At 31.3% G+C, this 25,773-nt stretch overlaps 3 protein-coding genes across 5 annotated transcripts; all 3 read right to left on the reverse strand.

Annotated features, from left to right (window-relative positions):
• Positions 1 to 471: 471 nt before the first annotated feature.
• LOC130824067 (N6-mAMP deaminase) lies at positions 472 to 6,121 on the reverse strand. The gene is made up of 11 exons (XM_057688949.1): positions 5,846 to 6,121; positions 5,651 to 5,721; positions 5,474 to 5,565; positions 3,895 to 3,954; positions 3,555 to 3,788; positions 3,013 to 3,089; positions 2,832 to 2,901; positions 2,610 to 2,723; positions 1,448 to 1,514; positions 1,223 to 1,327; positions 472 to 1,123 (listed from the first exon to the last, which is right to left on the reverse strand). The coding sequence occupies exons 1-11, from the start codon at positions 5,926 to 5,928 to the stop codon at positions 999 to 1,001; spliced, it is 1,098 nt and encodes a 365-aa protein (XP_057544932.1). The 5' UTR covers positions 5,929 to 6,121; the 3' UTR covers positions 472 to 998.
• A 1,564-nt stretch (positions 6,122 to 7,685) lies between these two features.
• Positions 7,686 to 9,134, reverse strand: LOC130824028 (uncharacterized). Its single transcript, XM_057688892.1, has 2 exons — positions 7,936 to 9,134; positions 7,686 to 7,852 (listed from the first exon to the last, which is right to left on the reverse strand). The coding sequence occupies exon 1, from the start codon at positions 9,102 to 9,104 to the stop codon at positions 8,217 to 8,219; it is 888 nt and encodes a 295-aa protein (XP_057544875.1). The 5' UTR covers positions 9,105 to 9,134; the 3' UTR covers positions 7,686 to 7,852; positions 7,936 to 8,216.
• Positions 9,135 to 12,727: 3,593 nt separating this feature from the next.
• On the reverse strand, positions 12,728 to 24,370 carry LOC130823833 (homeobox-leucine zipper protein PROTODERMAL FACTOR 2). 3 transcript variants are annotated; one of them, XM_057688628.1, is made up of 14 exons: positions 24,111 to 24,370; positions 23,549 to 23,662; positions 22,597 to 22,681; positions 21,850 to 22,145; positions 21,007 to 21,124; positions 20,155 to 20,343; positions 18,665 to 19,114; positions 18,065 to 18,166; positions 17,766 to 17,966; positions 16,944 to 17,118; positions 15,967 to 16,238; positions 15,305 to 15,400; positions 14,120 to 14,521; positions 12,728 to 13,136 (listed from the first exon to the last, which is right to left on the reverse strand). In XM_057688628.1, exons 4-13 carry the CDS (start codon positions 22,080 to 22,082, stop codon positions 14,153 to 14,155), a joined length of 2,205 nt encoding a protein of 734 aa, XP_057544611.1. In that variant the 5' UTR covers positions 22,083 to 22,145; positions 22,597 to 22,681; positions 23,549 to 23,662; positions 24,111 to 24,370; the 3' UTR covers positions 12,728 to 13,136; positions 14,120 to 14,152. The 3 variants fall into 3 exon arrangements, with proteins under 3 accessions (XP_057544611.1, XP_057544613.1, XP_057544612.1); XM_057688630.1 differs by lacking the exon at positions 23,549 to 23,662 and having other exon boundaries at positions 24,111 to 24,364; XM_057688629.1 differs by lacking the exon at positions 22,597 to 22,681 and having other exon boundaries at positions 24,111 to 24,364.
• Positions 24,371 to 25,773: the final 1,403 nt, after the last annotated feature.

The following is a 25,773-nucleotide window of genomic DNA, read 5'->3' on the forward strand; positions in this document are numbered from 1 at the left end:
ATTTTAAACTTTTACACAATTATTTACGTAATGGCCATGACGAAACTATTATAATCACTAATAGTATTGGAGATTTTGTTATTAATAAATCGCCAATATGTTTCATTGGAATGATTATCGACTAAAACATGTATCGCAATTATTATTGGCACATATACAACCATTTTAATGAAATGATGAAAATCGCCAATAATGTTTATCGGTTTTTCATAATTATTTTATATGTTGGAAATTTTAAACAGACTCGATAATAATTATAAAAATTTTTTTAAAATTATAAAGTGATCTAAATTTCAAATTTTTTTTTTTGAATATTAGTAGATGATTAAATAATAGAGTATGTGTTCTTTCTTTTTTCAAAATTATTTAAGTATCATATATAGATCTCTTTTCAATGAATCTATCATACCTATTTAATAGACAAAGTTAGAACCATTGACCTAATCCATGTATGACTACCCATATATCATACCTATTCATACCTGCCACTTAAAATTTAATTATAGTTCAATCTAGATTTCTAGACAACAACCAAAGTCAAGATGCCCAAATCTTGATTAAGTAGACTATACTACGATTACATTACGAGACGAGCATATCAACTCTTTTGGATTATAGGATAGGCAATAAGAAGGTGAGATTTAATCTCAAGATACAGGATATGAATATTTACGACACTAAATATGGTTGTATGGGTGAAATAAAATAAGGTGGTATGCGTTTGAGTATAGAAGGGATACAAAAACATACTTCAATATAGAATAGATACGGAACACGATCATCTACGACATTGAATATGGTTGAAAATATACGTCCTAAATACTTTATAAAGACCTATAATAAATTAATATGATTCTAAATCAAAATACACATTTCTTTTTATCACTTTAATTAAAAAAAATCCGTTTTATATAAGGATTCGTGTAGGAAATGACATTTACGAGCGTTTCAAACATGTAAAAAACTAATAAAAGTTCATAGCAACACATAACCATCCATCATAAGCTAAACTCAGCTTCTACCGTATCGAAGAAATCTTTCAATTCGCTTACTACTTTATCTTCGGCAAACGAGTATTCAACTGCATTCTTTGCTAGCTGGAACATTTCCTTCTTCCCAAGACCTTTCGTAGATAAAGAAAATAAAACAAGTATTAGAACGGAAATCTTGTTCGTTGAAAAACAATTTTTACTCGACTAATTATTGAATGCCTATTGCCTACCAAACGCGGCAGCAGCAATGGCATACTCTTTTGATAAACTTGTAGAGAACACTCCGCTGTCATCGGTGCATAGAATAAGTGGATGTTTCGTGCTGTATAGATCAGCTGTCAAATAAAACTTATAAGATACAGGATGTGCTTCAAGTGCTAAAAGAGCTTAAGCTCAATTAGCTCGATCTTGAGAGGTTGTAGGCTACAATTAGAGATTCGGCTAGAGAGACAAACCAAAGTGATGAACAGCGATCGAGGAAATTGTATTAGTTCGGATGTTGGATGTCAAACATATTTCAACCTACAAAATTGAAATGTATAATCAATAATAATCCAGCTTTACTTGCTTGTTTGATATATACCAAATGGGTGTATTAGCTACAAACTCAGGCAAGGGATATGTAAACAATCAACGAAAGTAAATTTAAAAAAATTAACAAAGAAAAAAGTAGATAGAGGACAAAGATCATCTAATAGAAGTACTCCTCTATGGGGGTGTTTGGCAAACAGCTAATAGCTGATTCTAGTGGCTGATTTGCCGAATGATTTTTTATAACTGGTTCTACCAGCTGATTTTGAACCCGCTATTATGAGCAACTTGTTCAAAAACAACTAATGCATACCAATAAGCTGTTTGAACCAGCTAATTTACCAAACATTAGCATTAGATAGTTTGACCATACAACCCTATATTTGTATCAAAAAAATCCAAATTTGTCCAATAAGCTATTTTACCAAACACCTCCTGTAACTTCATTGAATTTGTTACAAAATGCAAATTGAAGTGAAAGCTTTCTAAATGTTGTGTAGCAATTTCAATGGAATGGAAGGAGTAGTTCCTTGGGAGTGAAAATACTGACTGAATGTCAGAAGGTTGCACAAGGATGTGCAAGCCGTCAAAAAGGGTGTCTGATCAAAGATCAGGTCAAGACTGGTCGGATAACATCATGTCAAATTTAGGGTTATACCAACCACCAGGTCAGTGGTTCAACATGGGCGATCGGATGGTTCTTTTGTTATGCAAGTTTTTGACAAAGGGGAGCCAGTGTATGGGTGAACAATAAACCATATAGAACAAGGAAAGGCTAACCAGCCATGATTATTGCATAACTCGATGTGAATGAAGACAGGGGAAGTGGGAACCAAGACAGGGGAAGCGGGAACCTAACCTAGTGGACCGTGGTTTACAAGTGACAACACAATAACTCCCTTGACCATGAGATTAGGCCACATGACACTCGAGCCACTAAGGCTCTAGCTGCACAGGTGGAGTCAAGATTCTAGGATGTCTGCATTAGTCGATGGCATAGATTCATACCACGCAACATTTTGCACAAATTTACGAAGAAAAAGTAATGATGTTAACGAATGATATTTAGAATATAGTGGCACAAACCGGGATCTTTGACGTTTTCAATTTTCTCCATGCATCCTCTTCCAAGCAACAGGCATGACCAATCCTTTCTGGAAGAAAGTCCAGCATTCCATGAATTTCCTCCTGATTAGGGACCTAGACGACACTAAGGTTACGGACATGCTAATCAGAGCGATTCTTAGTCTAAATGAAAGCATTATAGAGGAAATTAAGGAGTACATATGGATAAATTCCAACATATACCTCCCCACAATGCAGTGTCACACGAAGACCTTGCTCTCTGGCGAATCTCAAAGCTGGCAAAAACGTTGTCCTGCAACAAAAGGCGAACATGCCCGCAAGGATAACAGCTTAATTAAAAATTAAAAACAATAGCAAATGGAAAACACGACGACAAGGGAACCTTTTCCGTTAAGACTCGTACCATTCTCCAACTTTTGGATTGCCTGATAGATCAATGCCGACCACTCCCAAATTCCTCATGTCCAATGCTAGCTTAACCTATAATCAGATTTGCAAAATTTAGAATGTTACCTTACCGGCCCATTTGGTAGATAGTATCAAATGATGGTAATGGGAAAGAAAATTAGTGTAATTTTGGTTGAAAAAAATCTCTTGCTACCTTGATGGCTATGCGTATCCAACTTCAATCATTTCATTTTCTTCAAAAACTTCAATCCAGTACATTACCATTGGAAGAGGTGGTATTAGGTGGTAAAGAAAATTTATAAACAAAAAAACTTTTTTGTGATCAAAGTTTCATCACCATGGGAATGACATGGAACTTTTGATGAAATTTTAAACTATAAATCATTCTCATTACCACCATTTAGTACAATTAACCAAATGGGCCGTTAAGGTTTAAGCAATAAACAGAGATATGCAAGCCTGAATAAACTTCCCTATTATAGTTGCAACGATAAAATACCAAAATCATAACTTAACTCCAGAAAAGACAATACATACAGTTTCCATTGCAGCTTCAAGAGTCTCACGTCGATCAATGCTGAGGAGAAGTCTAACATATATCTTCCTCTTAGAAAGGCAGCCACACTCATTATTCCTTTGACATGAAGTCCCTTTCTTCCATAGTTCAGTTTCAGTCAAAGCAAAATCAATGTTGAAGGCATCAACTCTTCTTAAACCCTCAACCACAGCTTCCATATATGAGTGTTTGGTCATTCCTCTAGAATCGTTCCTCTGCAGTCTCAATCAAATGCACAAAATTACTCCCACCTTAATTTAAGTACAGTTAGAAACTTCATATTGCAATTCAGATTCTACTCCAACTGTCTTAGCTTAGTACCTTAGGGGTAGTCCTTAGTTCCAAATAGACCACATTCTCGGAAGCAAAGTCCTCTACAACCTATCAAAATATAGATAAAACATCATGAAAAATGAAGTAACAAGCAACGATCCCAATTTCATGCAACCTTTCTACACTAAGTACAACTTTGAATCGAATACCAAGTTTGAATACCCTCCTCCCCAAAGGTCCCTTACGCACTACTAGTGGAATCTTTCTGACTCTCCTATCTTAAAATTCACCTTCCACATCCAACGTAAAACTTGGCTAAAATTGAAGAAATTTCCACTTGAACTTCCACATCCTTCATGCTTAATCAATAGGAAATAAAAAACCATCATAAGGATTAAAACGAAGCTATTTTGTTTAAAGTTTGAACATCTAATCTAGCGTGAGATGAATGATTTGAGCATTCAATTGAATTGGAAAAAATTCCATATCAGAATTCCTTATATAAGAACTAACAATTATGCAAAATTGACTAACAATAAAACAGCCAAGGTATTGTTGAGTCAAGAACCAATTCCCATGACCTTGGTGATGGGTCCGATCACTTGGTTGCCCATGCTCTATCTTGCACAATCGAGGATGACGTTGTGTGTGCAAAGGAGTATGGAAGTATATGTTTTGGACCACTTGATGAAGTGATCAAGGTGGGTGGCTTGGAGTGGCTTGATGTAAGCAAGGGAGTACGAAAAGGGGGTAGCTCGACCTGTCGAGCCAAGGAGCTGCTGCCTTCCAGTGGCCTCTGGACTCTCGCTCGACCCGAGCGGAATTCAGCACACGCGAAGCAGCAGGTTTCTGTTTTACGTCTGTTTTTTGTGGGCTTTTAAGCCTTTTGTCCTAGATTTGTCTAATATGTTTTGGGGCTATATAAGGAGTCTTAGAACATCATTAGGGTATTGGAGAAACTAATACAAGTGAGGCAACTAGGGTTTACACCATTAGAGTTCCTTCATCTTTGTATTAGGTTGTTTGTGAGAGACCACCATTTAAGGTGAGGTCTTTGCTTTGTGAGTGTGTTCTCAAAGCTTGTGTGAGGCTTCTCATTGATGTATGTTGAATATTAATGATAGTAAGCATTGTATGAGGGGAGGTATCCTTAGATAGCTCATATATTTCTTGTGTTTTGCTTCTTCCATTGTTGTGCTCTATTTTGGTTGTTTGTCTTTGCACTTGTTTTTGTTATTGTTTCTTCACCATTTTGATAGCCCATTCACAACAGGTATTAACATAGTTCACCCAATGTGAGCCTCGTCCACCCCAAGCCTAGATGTTTTATTGATGAAATTAAAGCTTTCTTGAAGCTTTCAAGATGCTCTAAAATGGTGGTTTGTGGTTTGGAGAAGAGAGGGTTAGAGTGTTTTGGATTAAGAAGTAATAACATTACAAATCTAATGTGTAATTAAGCTATTTCGATGTATCAACATGCCCAAGAATCAAACAGGACTCAAGGGACACAAAACTTCAACACTAAAAGTAGAAAACCCATCATAACTAGAATCAATACCTAGCTATTTCGATGAAATTGAAGCAAAAAGAACCATAATTCTAATAGCAAAAAGAAAAACAATCATACTTCTTTGGTGATTCTGGTGACAGTATCATGATCAGTTGTAAGGATATGAATCAAATCAAACATTTTGAACACTTCAGTTAGAGATCTATCATCTGCATACCAGAATTACTATTATTACAACTACCAACATCAAGAAAAACCCAAAAACTAACATAAAATCAATAAAAGTATACGTACTTTTGAGGATTACATGTTCCACATCTGAGAAAAGAATTATTCCCTTTTCCCCCAATTCTTTAGCAAGTTCTCTGTAATTCAATACAAACACAAGAACATTCAAAATCGGGAAACTAATATGGAGCATTATTATTACAATTTGCGGAAAATCATTAAGGACAGTGCAAAATGGAAAGAAAATTGTGAGAGAGATACAGTAGAGTAGAATCTCTGACGGAACCATTGAGGTGGGCATGGAGCTCCACTTTAGGGATGGATACCCAATAATCCATCTCCATTAATGTTGGGTGTTTCTCTAGGCTTCTCCCTCCTCGCTTCTCGTGCAAAAATGGCTGTGGAGTACCTCTAGGCTCTAAAAATCTAGTCAAAAACTCATTTTATCCAAAGAGCAGTAAAAATGAGGAACGAGTCATATCAATTGAGGTTGTTTGGGACAAAATTGAGTTCAATTTTAAAATTTCAAACAACAATCATTGTGAGAACTTCCTACAAAAAGCCTAACTGATTTTATCCTACAAAAAGCTAACTGATTTTAACATTTACAAAAAAAAAAAAAAACATTATTAACATCCCCGTATATTCCGCCCATAGAAAACTATGAGCAGGGTCTAGGGAATGAAAGTAAGTGGTAACTCATATTCACAGAGAAGAGCGTAGCCAAAGAGTCTCTCAACTCGAGAAAGATCGTGAGTGGAGCTAACGCTAACCCCACAAGTTTGTATATTATCACACAAAAGCTTGTATATTATCACACAAACGTAACCCTTAAATATAAAATAAAGATAAATAAAATGTAACTTCCTCTAATATTTCTATATGAAAATTATATTAAATCTAGTTAAAATCCAAAAACTAAACATAAATGCAAGATTTAATGCTTGAATTTGATAATATTAAATCTCAAAATCAATACAAATATAATACAGGTTAATATTTTTAATTTATGTTGAATATTTTATTAATGTGTTAATATATTTGAAAAAATTCTGATAAATATTTTGTTCATTTTAGCTAGTTTTAATTATTGATAAGTTTATGATCGAATTTGACGATAAAAATAAGATTGATGATGAAGATAATAATACAATTAGCTTAATATCGTAATTTTCATAAAATAAAATTATATTTCACATATACTAAAACTTCCTACTATACATATCGTAAAATCCTATCGCACATATCATAAATCTCTATTTCACATATATTACACCTACTTACTTTATATATCCTAGATACATACTTCAAAAATCATAAACACCTACACTTCCTTTACATAGCATAAACCATACCCTACACATACTATAAACCCTATTACACATACCACAAACCCCTACTTCACATGTATTAAACATCTACTTTACATATTATAAACTTATACTTAACATATCCGAAACACCTACTTTATATACATAAAACATCTACTTTATGTATATCATAAAACCTACTTATACCATAAATGCCTACTTCAAATACGAAAACCCATATGCATTAAACATCTACTTTAATAAATATTAAAACATCCTACTGCACATACCATAAATCATAAACACATGCTTCGGATATCATAAATAACTTGTCACACTATAAACACCAACCAATCATGAACACCCACTTTACATACTATAAGCACCTACTTTATATTTTATAAACTCTTATTTCATATATAGAGTCTATTCCCAAAATATGGCTTAAAAAAAAATAATTCCCACTTTGCATTATTTGGGAAAATATTTCCCAGAATACCGTCCACGTGAAAAATTTAATTTTTTTTTTCAGATAAAACCGCCATCTCAAGTGGCGGTTTGCCTTAACCACAAAAACGCCATCTGAAGTGGCGGTTTGGTCCAGGTAAACCGCCACTTCATGTGGCGGTTTGCTTGTGACTTGATTTTTTTTTTTTCTTTGCCTTAATTTTTTTTTTCTTTCATTTTAAAATAGTGAACGCAACATGCATTAAACTAGTTCAATACCATCCATTCCATAATAATCAATTACGAACCGGCTTGTTTTGAAAAAAATAATTATGAAACTAATGCAAAGATATATTACAATTATGGAAACTCATACAAGAAGTTCAAGTCGTATAAGAATATACAAAGCTTGTTAAACTACAACCCCCGACCCCTTTTGTTTTGCACACCGGTCGATGAGATGGTGTGAACTCGTCAACCTCCGCTACTGGGCCCGGCATCGCCATGATCGCTGAAACATACATAAGTGTTATAAAAATCATTTAAATATTATCAGATTCAACATGTTGTTACAAAATTTAAAAAAAAACATACTTTGTTGACCTTCGAGGGCATGTTTTCTTATTATGACCACTACATCCACAAAAGGTACACGAGTTACGAGGACGCTTCAACGGTGCATCCATTACAAAATTAACGATTGACTTCACCTTAAACGCTGGATCAACTCTAATCATATCCACGATAAGATCAGCAACAAATTCAGAAGTAAGGAGGGGATGGTCGTCACTGTAATGTACTGAGCAATCTTGATTATGACCCTTATATCGCACAATCTTAAATGATCCCGTTGCGGTCATAACAGCTCACATCCTTCATTCACAACCTATATCCTCCGCATTAGTGCATTGGATAACGTACTTTGAAGGCTCCGACTCAATTACACGGAAGTTTCTATTATTAGAAATCGCCCATGCTTTAACATTCTTCTTAAGGTGGTCTAAGGAGCTAAACTCTTGCCCTATTCTAAAGTCTCCATTTTCATTCATGGAGTTGTCATCGTTCCAGGTCATCCATGCATCAATCAATCTTTGATCAACCTCATCAATTCTAAGCCAATCTTGAGATGGAGCACCATCTCTAATCGCTGCATCTAGAGCTTCTCTTCTTTCATCGTCCTCTTCTGAATCAGAATCAATATGCTCATCCTCCTGATCTAAAGAGTCAACCTCGTTCGCATTAAAGCTACCCAAGTGACTCGTGGAAAAGGTGTTCCTTACACCACCACCAATGCCACGTGAATGAGTTGGAGAGGTAATCTCATCCAAGTGCTCATTAACGTAATTTGGGTTACTTAACATTTCTGTGAATGTATCATGGCGTACACTAGGACCTGATTCTGGAAGTTCCATGCTAGTCATGACTTCCCTCGCATTATCCAAATTTGCAACCAATTCAACATAAACCTCCATTGCCGTTCCAGGGGCTTGTGATGCCGCATAAGCAAGAGCACTTATGCTTTCATCATTCTTAATCGGGACTAACACATTTTTTCCAGTCACCGGATATTTCATCTCCAATTTTAACATAAAAGAGTTGCGATCACAACCAATTACATCATAGACTTTGCTAACAAACACCTCAAAAGTCGTATTTTGACGATGGATAAACATCACTGTATTTAATCCTCCATTATACCCAACATCGGATCCAGTATAACTTACTTCCCCACCCCAATACACTATAACGGGATAATGATCCATATTCTGCAAATACAAAGTAATAAACTTTCATTGAAGAAAGTTAGTGGAATTGAAGAAAATCGCCAGATGAAACATTTAAAGACTATGTTGGATAAAAAATAAAAAAAAAATTTCAAAATAATCCTACGTGGACGGTAAAGTGGGAATTACTTTCCCATTTTAAGGAAAATGAGAATTATTTTTTTATTTTGCAATATTGTGGGAATTTCTTCTCAAATATACCATAAACACCTACTTTATTTTGCTTTTGATGGCAAGAGTGACAACTGACAAGTATTAAATAGAAATGTTGGGAAGCGAGAGAGGTGGCTGGTTGGCTAGCCTGCTGCAGCTGCTGCCAATAGAAACAGAAGCAAATCATAGAGTTGTGCTGCTGAGAATCTGTTGGTCTGCTGATTTTCTTGTATCTGCTAAAATTTTCATCATAAATAACCATTTTTCCCTATCTTATCTATTCCTACCTCCCCTCTTTAATTCTTTGCGGTTATTCCATCTAATACTCCTACCCAGCTATACATACAACCTAAAGTACCTATTTCTTAATCTCTACTATTCGGCCCAACTGTTCTATTTGACTTTCACACTTACTGAGGTAATATTTTAATCATTAATATCTCAAATTATTCTTAACTAAAAATTATAAAAGTTGATATTAATAATCCTGTATTGACCTTGTATTGATACGAATCAAACAAGATCTCATATGACTATGTTTTAACTTCTAATTTAAGAGTAAAATACAAATTAAGAGTGATAAGTGAATAGTGCCAAAAAAAGAAACAATTAGGCTGAATAAAAAGTAGTATTTATTTTTTTTTTTCATCTAAGATTGTTGCCTTAATTATTACACCTTCCGTTACTTAATAAACTTTCCACAATAACTTTTTACCGAAATTAAGAAAAATTAAATCTTTTAAATAATGAATATATTATTTTATTAAATAATAAATTTGATGAAGGAAAAGTAGGGACTATAGACATCATAAAAATATTAAAAGAAAGTTAGTGGAAAATATATGGAGACTACAACTAACAAAAAAATATTTTTATAAAGTTAGTTGAAACATTTAAAGACTATGTGAAATATAAAAATGTTATAAATGTTAAAATGAAGTTTGTGGAATATATGTAAGGACCAAAAACATTATTGTCATAGGAAAGGAGGCTGTGTATATTCTTGCATTATTAGTTCTAATTCAAATTTTTATTTTTATTCAGTCTTGTAAAATTTATTATAGAAATATTCTAATTTTTCTTAATCATGACATACCCTTATTGTCATACTTTGTTTTTTCATAATTTGATGCTAAATAAATTAATGTTTAGGATGATATTCAAAACGTAAAATCAAACAATAACTCAATAATAATGCGAAGTCCTAAATATTTGTAATAAATTCTTATTATTGAACGTTAAACCCTAAAGTTAGGATTTATTATTATCGTATATGCTAATAAGTATATAACCTTATCAAAGGTAGATAATTTGTCGATATCGTATTTAGTTAAAAAATAAGAAAAATATTAAACATTAAATAAGTACTAGTTACACTTATTACATGGATTATAACCTGAATTTGTATATTTTAATTCACTTATTTTAAATACCGATAAAATATTATTTTAAATACTACTTAACTTAAAAACTCATATATTTAAATAAAGTGTAGCACGTTCAAAAGCACAGAAAGTATATTATGTGTAATTCCGTCTCTATATTTCGGAGACATTACATTTGGCCAAATAGTTGTAATTGCTATATATAGAACTTCCATTCTAAAAGTTAACCAGTTGTATATCAGCATTTAGTAGTACTACATATACATACAATAGTATTTAATGTTAACTAGAAATCCACATAGTAGTATTTATCACCTTAATTTTTAGCCTCTTACTTACAAATGACTTTTTTTCTATATTAAAAAATTAGTAGGAATTATTAAATTGCATAGATAAAATTAAAAATCAGAGAAAATGAAGAAATGAAGATGTGTGAAAATAAATTAAACGGCGAGAATACAACACAAAATATAAATTATAAAGTTAAAATCAACATTATTATGGTATCCAATGTTAATGTATCTCGTTCATAGGAACTATAATAAAGGTCTGTGGAGGGAAAGAAGAAAACAATTCATACCCGTAAAGGTGAATGCGGCTGAAGAATCTCTCGGTACGAGAAAGATCCTCAAAAAGAGATTCTTAAAATGAAAAAGACTGAGTGAAGTTAATGTTGCGCAACCCTGCATCTTATAATATAAGTTTGACCGTTTTAAAGTTAAAACAACAAAATAAATTAAAAAGTGTGAGGATTTCACAGATATTGATAGAGTATTTCACAAAGTGTACGTACGGCTACAAAAAATGAGCTAGTACCATATTTGGCAAGACAAAGCTTTAAATATGAAGGAGTTTTACAGATAAGCTTTAAATGATAGAGTTGCAGAATGTATACACATGGAACTTCAAAGAAATTAAATTAGTATGAGCAAAGCAATAAAAGTTTATCAACAACTTTTAGTGTGAGGTCAACTCTATACATATAAAGAAGTAATCGTATGTATGACTTCAACACTAATTATAACAAATAGTATGTACTATTATAATGTACATCACCAATTTATTGTTTCACCTTATACGTTAGTTCGAGCTTGAGTTCGTATGTATTCGGTGGCGGAACTTCTTTTGGACAAATGAAAGACATTGCCTTTCTAAATTTTTATTTTTCCTAATATAATATGTAAATAATAATTAACACCCTCAAAATTAAGCTTCATTTGTTCCAAAATATTTGCAACATTCGATTTTTCACTCGGTGTATTACACTAATTTAATTCCTAATATCTCTAATTATGTATAGTTTAAAATTATACAGATTTGATATCAATAATTTTTGCATTGAGACGAATCAAACAAGATCTCACTCGACTAAATTTTAACTTATGGATTAAAAACTAATCACAAATTAAAAGTGGCGAATAAATAATATTATAATATTACAAATAACTTGAAAAGAAAGAAGTATATATTTTTAGTTATACTAATCGTAAATTTAATGTTTTTTGTTGTAACAACTAAAATTAGAGTTTAAACCTTAGCCCCAAAATTGCTGCTTACATATACAAAAATAAAATGCTACATGAATATTTGTAAACTTCTAAATAAAATAAAACTTGCTAGGCCTAGAATATATTATTACCACAATGCTAACTGATTAAATTTTGATTTTTTTTTTAAAAAATGAAAATTGTTTCATTAATCCAAAATAAATGTACACAATTTTATCCATTTAATACTTGTTGATCTCTTTGTTGATGGACTTACGCTAAAATGCTAAATAGTACTGTATACCAATCATAAATTTAAAGAGTGTAAATTAAAATTTATGATTAATTAAAATGAAGAGTAAAAAGTATAAAATTGTCTATGAAATATTAAAGAAGAATAGCATAAACTAAATTCATAATAAACTTACCCTAAATTTATAAGACATCCTTACAAAAAGGAAAGCGAAAGATAAGTTAGTTAATAAAAGCATCAAATTAAAAGTCCTTCATTAATCTTAAACAAGGGAGCAAAAACATACGCTTGATTGATCAGCCTAATTTTACCAAAACACTCATATGCAACAAGGTTTTTTTAATTCTAAGAAGTCTTGAGTTAAATTTGGCTTAAGTTAGCCAAAAATTGCTTACAACAAAAAAAGTTAAGGTAGGAAGGGGGTGACATGCTTATGAGGATTATATATTTTAGTCCATACAACTTTTTTTACGACTATTTTAATGGTGAAGTCAATACCCGAACCCAATTTCCTTGTAATGAATGATAGCCGTTAATGTGTTCTCCTAGAAATTAGACAGATAAAATCATTAAAACCGTCTTCAGTTGAATCTGATGAATCCATTACAAGGATTTCACAAGGTGCGTTCTTGACTTCCTCCTTGGATCATACGTTAAAGTCCCAAAAGGTTTGAACACCTACACTCCCTTTATTTGCTTAATCTTTTTATCATTCCTCTACTAATCAAGCGTGCTGCAAAAATATATTCACACACAAAAAATAATGTGTCATACCCACACTCCCTTTAGTTGCTTAATCTAGAAATTCAAACAAGAAATCATATGCAATATATATAGGACTATTTTGACTTTTACGCTTTCTAACGCCCAACATTATTTTATACTAGTGCTGTAAAGATTAACTATTTAATTTTGCCCTATATATACATTGTATTTATACTAGTGCTGTAAAGATTAGGGCAAGAAATGTCCAAACACTACTACGCACTAATATTTTTTAGCCGCATACATTTAGTAATATTTAATTTAAATATTCTTATTTTGAATTTCTAATGACATATTTAGTAGCTTTACTGACATATAATAGACCTTTTAACAGCGAAATAAAAAAAATCATACTAAAATTTTTAGCGACATTAAATCTAGTGGTATTTACTATAGTGACAACTAATTACATATGTTACTAAATAACAAATAAATTGTCACTAAATCACTTTATAATGAAATTTAAAATAAAAACTAATAATTACTTCCTCCGTTTCTAACGTTCTTACCGTTCAAAATATTTTATTTTGAAGAGAGAAATTTGATTAAGATTTTTAAAACATATATAGATATAAAATATATTCATGTGAGATTTCGTTAGATTCGTCTTAATATATAGTTTTTAATATATTTTTTTTACAATTTTTTATGATGTATATTTAAAGATATTAATACTCGAAATTTACTTTGAAAACCGTGTAAAAAGTAACGAGAAGAACAAAAAAAATGGAGGGAGTATAACATTAACAATATAAATTAGTGACATATTTTTCAATGTCGTCACTAAATATATGCTACTAAAAGTTAATTTTGTTGTAGTGCAAAAAGATGAAATTTATGGAATGCACAAGATTATCAAGGACTGAATATATAAGAAAGTTTGCCTATGAGGAAGATACACTGGGTATGATGATGAAAAAAATATGTAAGAAAGTGAGTAAGATGGCTTACCATGAGCAAAGGTTCATGAATGGATTTGATTGATCAAGCATTTTCACCGGCTACAGCAGCCTTAATCCTTTCCACAGTGCATTTAATCAAACTATTAACTGTTGCAACAGAACCCAAGGAGAGTTTGGCTGTAGGAACTGAATCCACTAAGATTTGGAATGCAACTGTCAGCAATGAACCGCCAGACCCGACCTCGATGGACCCACCACCGTGAGATCCGTCAGGCCCGTCGGGTAGTATGGCAAAGCCCGATGGTAAGAGGGCCACGTAGTCTGGGTCACCGCCATTCAAAACTACGTTCATAGCTACGATGTCTACTGGTGCATAGATGACATAGGAGCCCGTTGAGTCGGTGCTACTCTCTTGGAGTATTAGCATGTTGCTTTGACTTGAATTTGCACTCTACAATATCAACCAAAAATCATTGTAAATTTGTCTTACTAAAAAGGGAAATGGAAATGTATTCCTGTGTCCCGCAATTCTAAATTACTTACAACGTTTTATTTTTCTCGCAGTTCAATACGTTAATTAATTAGTCATTAATATAAAAAATTATAAGAAATTTTACATTAATAATTTTTGAATTAAAACGAATCAAATAAAATCTCAATTGATTATGTTTTAACTTATAAATTAAATTATAATCACAAATTAAGGTGATAAATAAATAATAGTACAACATTTTTAATGTTGCAAGTAATTTCAAATAAAGGAAGTACATGATAATAACTTGATAAAAAGATTGTTCATATTAAATTCATCAAAAAATTAAGATGAGAGACCGAAAATTAAAATAATTGTAGGTATTTGATTAATTTTGTTAGTTAACAGCAAACTAACGGATAAATTAATTTAAAATATAAACTTAAGTTAATATGTTAAATTTCAATGATTTTTTAAACATGTTCAATAATTTTAAAATTTTACATTAAAAAATAAATTTATTTACTTAATATAAATGCAACACCAAATTATAAAAGATAATTATTAATTAAATGACGATAATATATTAAATATTTTATAACATCAATAACATATTATCAAAGTCTCAACCTAAAAGATTGGCCTTGATTATATAAACAATAGATTGTTCGTCTAAGGCTACATGTATTAGATAGTGATTGTTAACAAATAAAGAAAATATTTTATTTCAATCAAGAATTTCAAGATGGTGAAAATACTTACATTGACTCTTAGGAGGGATACACAATTTCCTGGATCACGACCATTAGCTATGTGAGCCATTTCTTGGACTAGGCCACCATTTGATAGGATATCCCACTGTATAAATGAATATAATATTAACTTCTATACCATGGTTAATGATGAGGATAATAAATATATCGGTTAGTCTCTTGAGAGACCGTCTCTTTGAGAGACATATCTCAAGTCCAGCCCATTAAAAATTAATGTATACTTATCGTGTTTTTAATGGCTATTTATATTATCCTTAATGCTTATTTATCGTATTCTTAATGTCTATTTTCAATATCTTAAATGTCTAATTTCATAATTCTTAATGCCTACATACAATAATTAAAAAATATATGATGGGTCGGTCCAATTAGAGATAGTCTATCAAAGAGACCATCTCTCACAAAAATTTGTGATATAAATATATTTGTTGACAATCAACAATTTATGTAATAATGTAATATATATATTTTGACAATTAATTATTTATTTATGTAATATATTTACGGCTACTCTTGTGAGAGAACGTCGACGATCTCAAAACATAAAACCCACATTTTGATTTCCTCTTTAATTAAGTTGTATTGATTAGGCTTTCTAACCCGTATATGTAATGCGTCTCTCACTGCAATTTGTGATTTAGTGTACCGTACCTCACTCCTGGAGTTCTCATCACGCAGGAAATCGAAGACCCGTTTAGGAGAAACAGGCAACCAAAAAGAAGTAGCAGCACTAAGAACAATGCCTGGGGGTCTTCCTGGATCATCCATGCTCTTTCGGGTCATAACTCGAACATCATCAGCTCCACTCCCTGATAATGTGGTCCATGTGTGTGCTGTAGATGCTCCTACTCCTGCACAAAAGCTCATTACCATTCTCTCTGCTAGCTTCAGCATACTCTTCCTCCCTTCAGCACTTGTTATAACTGCCACATTGTTTTCAAAGAATGACATATATTCATATGAATCATACATAATGCTAAATATTTTGAAAATTTTCAAGTGCCAAACTTCAAGAGAATTTGACAAATAGTTATCATGTATTGGCTAATGAAAAATAACATGTCATTTGATCTTGAGTAATATAACTACAATTAAAGTATCTTTGACTAGCATTTATTTATAGTTTAATTGAGTAAATTAGAGAATATAATATACTGCAGAATATATTATTAAAAATTTTCAAAATTACAGACTTAATTTATACATATAACCGTTAAAATTGAGTGTTTATACTGCATAATATCTTCGACTTTAGTTTTTTTAATATATGTAGTCGATGCTAAAAAAACTGTGCATTGCACGAAATTCTACACTAGTTGATTATAAACACCACAGATAATTCTATAGTGGTTCACTTATTCTATTACCACAATGTCATTAAATGACTTCCACCAAGACATAATTTAAGGTGTTAGATGAGCACAATTTTAACATTGTTAATAATAACAAAGAAATTATTAGTGATTGAAACAGCATATGCAACTTTATATAAATAAGAAATAAATGCACATAATTAGATTCTTAACATGATTTACTTTGAATCACAAAATTTCAAGCGTTGAACATTCCTACTATGAGATTTGAGTTAAGAAAAATAATTACTTGAAATAATTATAAATTTAACATACCACCACCTTCCCCTGCTGGGATATTGCTAGCCATAACACTAGCAAGCCTTTCACATTGTCTATCCAAAGTAGAAACCCAACGTTTAGCTCCAAAGGCTAGCCCGGAATTTACCAGTGCCCTATATATGTTATGCACTGCTCGATCATCCACTTCCACATGTTCAACCCAAGTCACCTAAATAAATTTCAACAATAAAAATATCAAAGCATTTATTAGAACATACGAATCAGCTATGTAAACCAATACAAATAAACATATATATAAGCTCGTATCAATTGATCTTATTAAAGTTAACTTAAAGGCATTATTTAGGTTTTTTACTAATGCATAATTACCAAGTTAATGGCTAATTGACCGGTATTTAAACCACTATCTAATCATTTATACAGTGAGAACAATCATGTACGTAATAGCATTAATTTGAACATTATGAGGTTTGCCACACCAACACAAATATACGTGAGATAGTGCAAAATAGAGCATATTAAAATTGTCAAGGAACCAACTTAACCAAAAGCTTAAACTGATGATTGAGGCCTCATGATATGTTATATACTCTAACACACTCAATTACACGAGAGCCCATTTGGGTAAGAATTGTGAATACAGCATATGCCCTCTTCATACCTGACGTTTTATATTCCACTTTTATTGAGGGGTGGTTGAGATTCGAACCCGTGACCTCTTGTCACGTTGTCTTTTGATATCATGTTAAAAAATCGACTCAACCAAAAGCTTAAACTTATAATTAAAGTCTATAAAATATGTTATATATACTCTAACAAAAATAAGTCATCTAGGGTTTTCCCCTAATACAATACCTTGGAGTAACCATTGGGAAGTTCTTGAATTAAGCAACCAGAAGGCCTTCTACGGCACCTTGGAATAGGGCTAGGACGAAGACCATCTAATGAAACATCAACCACTACCCATGTACTGTCTCCATGTTGCTTACAGTATCTCACAAAGTAGTTCTCACGTGTGGGAACTAGTGGTGATGGGACTTGAAACTCTGCTGTCATCTGTGCATATTTTCAATCAAAAATTAGTTTTTATATTTATTATAATGTAATAAAATTCTAATTGATAATTAAATTTATTGGTTAATTATCAATATTACCACTTGTAATGCTCCATGGTAATTCCCAGCAACTCCAGTTGATAAAACATCTAGGGTCATAGCTCTTGATACTATCCCAGAGAACACACATGACCATTGATTCTACAAACACACATATAACTTTTTAAGAATTATGGAAATTAGTTAAAGTTGATCAAGATATCAATAAATTAAAATTTTTTATTTAATTAGTTCATATTCTTCTGCGAAATGGTAATGAAAATTAAACATAGGAAAGCTACTCCAATCATTCATTTTTGTCGCGAAATTTATTTCTATCCATCTCTCCAATTCTTGACCAGTTAAATGGTATTAAATGATAACAAAAAATTAAGAAAACACAAATTTGAGAGTGAAAACTTCACTACCATGAGAACTAAATAACAAATTATATGAAAATGAAAAATGAAATTCATTTTCATTACTACTTATTTCTAACATTTAGAGCTAGTCGGTGTTATATATTTTTTGTATTACTCATTATATGGTATCAGAGCAAGATTCAAATTTTTTAAAATTTGAATCAATTCAATATTTAGTATCAAATAACCAAAAAGATATTGATATTAAATTGAATTTTAGAAATTATGTTAGGCTTACCACATCCATAAGAATCTCAACCAAGTTCATATGATTCATGATCACAACTGAAGAATCTCTTGAGGCTTCAGATTTAAGACCTAACGGCATAGGTCCAATCCCACGAGGAAATGTCCTAAAATACTCTTCTTGATTAAGCATTTCAATAGAGTTATCAGGGCTAGGAACCCATAAAGGTTCACCAGACTGACTCATTTGAATGAGTTCTTCCATGGCTGCGACCGCAAGCTCGATGATCATCGGTCTATCTGCCTCCGTTGGCGGAGCAACGGTTCGTAGGAGATCTCCAGATGAGCCATAAATGTCACCTACCATACCTGATTGTGGCCCAAAACTCCCAACTCCAAGATCAAGGGAAGAGCGTGAGTGTAGTCCTTGGTTTTGTATGTTTGAGTAATTCACTAAGGGCTTTCCTACGTACTTTGCTGCTATGCCTGATATCCTATCAATCTGCATTATTTTCAATATGTCAATGAAAGCAAGTATGAGCAAGCGCTTGATCCAAAATAAAATAAAATCAAATCATGTCAATTTATTAAGTATTGTTTTTAAAAAATGTTGATAGTAAGACTTGAACTTAGGACAATGCTGTTATATACTAATATTTTAACCAATTTAACTAATACACTTAATAGAATATTTGGAGATATAACTTATTAAATTCTGTCAGTTGATAGGTTTGAATTGGGCTTTATCCACCCCTAAGAATGAGTATGTAAATGAATTAATAAGAAAAATAATTAGCGTCACCTAATTTATTTATCGTTTTCACAAATCGCAATAAAAAAATTATAACCAGTTTTAGGCTATGTGTTCGGTAATTTATGATACATAAAAACCATAATATTCGTGTTGGGTAATTTATGATACACATAAACCATAATATTCATCTCTTGGTAGTATAAATAACTAATTATAGTATGTTACACGATTTAAGATAACAATTTTTTATAATTAATTTTATAAGGGTGTTAGCCCTAAGTGAGAATTTATTAGGTCTGGACTAAGATAGCACTGATTAGTGTTCAACACTCATCCTATATACTAATATAATAGATTCACCCTTGAATTATTACTTTGACCATTTTATATCTTGATAATTAGAATACGTTATTGTTCATATTTTTTTGAGAGAATATATATAGTTATTTTGTTATGTACATCTTATGTGGTACGTGATTTAACTAAAAAATTAATTTATTTGTATGAGCGTATTTGTATGAATTCAAATAAATATTCCGTATTTTAATAGTTGCGAACATTTTTTCTTGAATAGACGATGATAAATTTGTTATAGTGCTTATATACAACAAGATTTGCATAAGAAAGAAAGTTGTCTGTACACAAATTCAATAAGGTTCCATTCTAAATCCAAATGCTGGTAATAAGAGGAGTAATTAAGCTTATAAATTAGTCAACTTCTCTCTAATTTTTCGATTTGCGATCATATATGGAGAAATGTTGCAACAAAAAAGACGATATAGAATTACCTCTTCTCTAAGTCGAGCATTTTCGATCCTTAATTGTTGTTCATCAAAAGACATCTCACCAATGGCCGCGGGACCTCCACAATTGGGACAAGTAGCATTGCTTAAGGCTTCCTTGAACCTAATGTTATCAGCTCGAAGCTTGTCGTTCTCCGATCGAAGTTGTTGGTTTTCTGATCTTTCATGTTGAGCCTATATAATTATACGATGGCCAAGTATAATGAAATTGATTAGTAGGTTACATTAACTAATAGCTAGATGTAGTAGTCATTTTCACAATGACAATATAAGTAAAACCAAATTAAAAGCGTTAGTTTTTAATCTTAGCTATAGGAATAAGACATTAATGAGAAATACTAATCACAAAACTATTTAAATGACAGTTACTTGTACTAGTGGATATTTGACCTTAATAATTTATCCCTACATATAAATTTTAGTCTACAAGATAGACGGGAGACAAAAGAAGGGCAATAGGAATTAAACCCATATCCTCTTAATAAATTTAAAAGTTATTCTTATTCTAACTCATATAAATTAAAGCACGATTTTTTAATCAATACATATAATATTAACTAAGCATGACTATACATAAAAAAAAAACATGTTATTTAGAGGTTATACTAAAGGATTAATGGCTCTAAATGAATTATTATTGTTATACATAAAAAAAATACGACAAACTTTCTAAACATTAAAGACTAATATGAAATGTTGGATATTAATTAATGAATTTTTGCCAAATTATTGATTTAGGGTATAAGACAATACTCCTAATGATAAAAAAAGATAATACTTTAAATGTTTAGATAAAATATAAAATAATTATTACAATTAGATTATGTAGATATATACCTTCATTTGAGTGCGCTTGTTTTGGAACCAAAACTTGACTTGTAAAGGCTCTAGCCCTAATCTACGGCTTAATTCTTTCCTTTGCTTATCATCTGGATGTGGGCATTCCTTGAAGAAACTTCACCAAAAAAAACACCCAAAAATTATGAATACATAATCAGACTACAATTAATTCATTTTAAAATCACTGAAAAATACTCTTAAAGAAGACGACTATAGAATAGCGACCACTTTTTTTATTGAAAATTTATTTGAATAATCTAATTTTTGTATGATTTTCCTACAATAATTTCACTTATTAATTAACTATAAATAATCTCAACTTTAGAGGGGCATTTAATTAGAGTAAATTTGGGTAACTCGATAATTCGTTATATTAGGTAATTCACCAAAAAAGTAAACTGAAAATTAATGTAAAAGTAGAGAAAAATTTTTAAAATTTACATAAAAATTATGAATAATAATAAAAATAGAAAATTTTTTCAACGTTTTTCAACATTTTTTTACATTTTATTTTAATTTGTTTTATTAAAATAAAACCTACTATAACAAGTTACTCAGTTACCGAATTTACTCTAGGAAATCATTCGATTACCGAGTTTACTATAGTAAAATACTCTTTAAAATTGTGATTATTCATACTTCTTGGTATTTTTTTTTTTTTTTTTTTTGTAATCAGTTAAAGTTGAATAATTTTCATATCTAACCCTTATCATAAGGTAAAAAAAGTAACAGAGAGAACCTTCTAATTATCACGCTGACCCATAATTTACAAAAACGACGACCATATTATAGTCGTTAATTAAAATTTAAGAAATTAATTAGAAAAAAAAGATTACATACTTCTCCATTTCCTGAATTTGGTGTTGGGTATGACGGTGATACCGTTTCTTCTTGGGTCGTTGATTCGGATCCTGATCATCACCCGAAAGACCCTCCAGATTCTCAGTAGCGGATCTACTGCTTTCAAATTCATCATCTCTCATCTTCCCTAATTCTGTATGATCTGGAGTTTTATGCCCACTTGTCATATCTAGCAGTTGATGATGTGCTTCAAACATATTAGGCTGAAACATTTTTTTTTGCTAATTTTTCTTCACTTTTTGTGTTGTTGATGATGTATTCCCACTTTACAACATCTACATGAAAATATATAGACATAAAAACCATAAGAAAATGATATTAAAAATTTTTAAAAATTAAAATTTGTTAAATTTGTATAATTTGAGATATTGGGTTTTGCAATAATCTCAAATGGGTACTCAAAAATGTGATAATTTTTCTTTTTTAGTAACAATTGATTTCTTCTAGGTAAGGCTAAGTTGATGTATAAAACTAACTCATTAAGGAAATTCAGCAATATTATATAGGTTTAGTACACCAAACTTTAGGGGTCGAATTTCGGGTAGGTTAGAGAATTCCCATAGATAAAGAGAATTAACGTGTTTTCTGTAGGTGACTGAATTCAAATTAACCTCTGTCGCAAAAGTGAAAGGAATAAAACCATTAACTAATTATTAAATAAATTTTAAAAAAATGAACAAAAAATAAATAAAAATAATAAAGAAAAGAAGAAATTAAATATTATACCTGAGGATTGAAAGTAAATTAAATTATTTTTAATTTGCTATAATATAAAAAGCCAGATCCTGTTTTATTTCCTGCATATTTCGATCTAACAAACAAGAAAAAAATGGGAGTGAATAATAAGAGCAGAAACAGTAAGTAGTTGAACAGTAAAGTGCACCCAAAAAAACCCTAATTTCTTGAAGCGTAATAATTTGTCTTGTTATAGGATTATTATTTTCTCTCTCATCTGTAATTTTTGGGGTGACTTAAGCTTTACTAGATTGACTCGTGGGGGTGGTTTCTGGTTTTTATTTCTCTGTTTTGGAAGTCTAAAGTCTAAACCCTTTGACTAATGTCTTAGAAGAAAGAGAAAATCTAAATTAACTTTTAATTTAATTTTTAACAATTTTTTAATTCAATAAGGATCCCTATACACAAGAAGAAAAGATAAATTAGTGCGGGTAGAAAAAAACCTTCGAAAATTGTAAAAAATAAACTGATTTTTACTCGAGCTACATCAACTGAAATAAACACTAACTATTTTTTATTATTAAATAAATTCCCTTATTCAACATAATTGCTGAAAAATATACCAAACTAATGTTTACTCCTAATTGATTAACTTTACAAAGAATTTTTAAAAATAGTTCTAAAAAATATATGGGTTTATTTTGACAATATTAATTAGTGAGTTTATTTAAAAATAAATCATAAGTAATTTTTTTATTCAATGGAATAAACAAAAATCGCTCCATTATTGGTCGAAATCTTTAATTGGTAAGCTCGATTCATAATTCTCAAAGTAATTATTTTTTAAAAAATATTAAATAATAATAATAAATAATAATAATAATAATAATAAAATTACTCGCATCGTAGACGTGAAATTTATAGTAAATAATATAATTAAAAAAAAAAAGAAATACTTCTACAAAATATGGGTTGACAGTGTGAAAAGGGGTGTTTGACATACCATTAATTCCGAATTAGCCACCTTTATTTATGTTTTTCCCTAATATTTTGTTTGCTTTTGACACAGATTATAACGCCAACGAAGATCACGCCTCTTCACCTTCTCTTTCTCTCTCTTCAAAAACATTAAAAAAAAAAAAACGTTCACATTTAGGTTTAAATTTAAAGCCATTAACATATCTAAGAACACCATAAAAAAGTTAGAAAATGCATGGAAAGTAATCAATATGGAGCAAAAAAACTCAAATCTTAAAAAAAAAAAACTTTTTTTAACATGTTTTTTAATAGAAACATTTTTTATATTCAAAAGTAAGGTCGGAAAATTCTACAGAGATCTGTCACGTACTATTGAGAATCAAACTCTTATTACAAGAGGGAAGAAAATCCTTCCAGTGCTAGACTAATCCATAATTCTCGTTGTGGAAACATTTTACTTACAAATACATGCCAAATAACAGATGCGAAAGCCTCGAGTCTAAAAGATTAGGCTCGGCTATATGAACCAAACAAATCATATAAACATACAAGAAAAATAAAGAGGGGAAAATAATTTGTGAACTTACAAGAGAAATTGATTAATTAAGGAGAGGAAAATTAAGATCTGGATTGATGAAAAGCTGGCAAAGGTCAATGTTGTGAAGATGAATACGGAGAGAGAGATGGAAAGCAGAAGGAGAAGGGTAGGGAACAGGTGAAGAAGGGAAGTGGCAGCAGAGAGGAGTAATTGCTATTTGCTAAGAGCGTAGTTTTAGAGAGAAATGGGTGAGAATTGAGAAGGGGGGTTGCAATTTGCATTTATGGTGGTGGGGTGACAAGGTAAGGTGCTCTTATTGCTCTACCTTTGAACATAGATGGGGATATATAGAAAGAGAAACTTTTTTCCTTTTTTTTTCTTTTCTTTTTTTTTTTTTTTTTTTTTTTTTTTTTTTTTTTTACTTTGTCAACGGTGTTATAGTAATTGACAAATTTTGCGTTGGAAAAATAACACATATGTGAACTTACATCGAACAATTAGAGATAAGTCGACTAATATGTAAGTTTGATAGACTATTACTCCTATTACCAATTGGATTTATGATGGAACCTCATCAAATTTATGTGCAACCAACTCTCCGACCTTATGTGGGTTCTTGATGTGTACAAACCCGTTAACAAAATTATATAATTTTGGAATCTCAATCATCATTTTGTTCTAGTATAAGATAGGTGAAGGGAGGAGGAAGGTTAGAGAAGGCGTAAGGCACTAAGAATCAAAATTTGGAACCTAACCTGAAAAAATGCAACATAATTAAATTGAGACAAGACTTGATTCTCACAATTTGAAGTTTTAGTTTGTTGTGTTCTAACCTGATTCTCATAGTTTGAAGTTTTAGTTTGTTGTGTTCTATGGTATTTGAAGTCTAAGTTACGAATTTGAATCATCCTTTTGGTATTTTTATTTCTTTTTTATTTTTCAAATTGGATTCATTCAAATAGAATTCTCCTTTGATGTACCTTAACTGTCTTTATCTGCTTTTGTAATATGTTGCTTTATTTTTCAAAAAAAAAGGCTAAGTTGCAAATTTGAATCTCAATCATATCAAAAAGTACAAATATTTGGGATCGATCATTCAAAAGGATGGAGAGATTGACGGAGATATAAACCATCGCATACAAGATCAAGTGGCGTGCAGCCACCGCGGTACTATGTGATAGGAAATTTCCAAGCAGGTTAAAAGGAAAATTCTACTGGGCGGCTATCAGACCTGCTTTGCTATATGGGACCAAATGCTGACCTATTAAGAATTCTTTTGAACATAAGATGGAAGCTACAGAAATGCGTATGCCGAGGTGGATGTGTAGGCACACATTGATGGATAGAATTAGGAACCAAGAGTTTAGAGACAAACTAGGAGTAACCACTATTTCGGAAAAAATGCGCGAAAATAGATTGAGATGGTTTGGACATATGCAGAGAAAGACTTTCACCGCCCCTGTGAGGAGAGTAGAAAGTATTATAATAGAGGGTAAGAGGAGTCGAGGAAGACCCAGTAGAACTTGGGACGAATAGATAAAAATCGACTTGCGGGAGCTAAACTTCTCCAAGGGCCTGACTAGGAATAGGGGTAGTTGGAGGCGTCATATCCATGTTTTAGATTAATGATGCTCTCGTAGGTTCCTGTCATCCCGCTCCTCATGTTTCTTTATTAGTTTTCTTGTCCCCTTTTATTCTGTAGGTGGGTCTAC

The sequence above is a fragment of the Amaranthus tricolor genome, chromosome 9 (genome assembly GCF_026212465.1).
Source record: "Amaranthus tricolor cultivar Red isolate AtriRed21 chromosome 9, ASM2621246v1, whole genome shotgun sequence".
Lineage (NCBI taxonomy): Eukaryota > Viridiplantae > Streptophyta > Magnoliopsida > Caryophyllales > Amaranthaceae > Amaranthus > Amaranthus tricolor.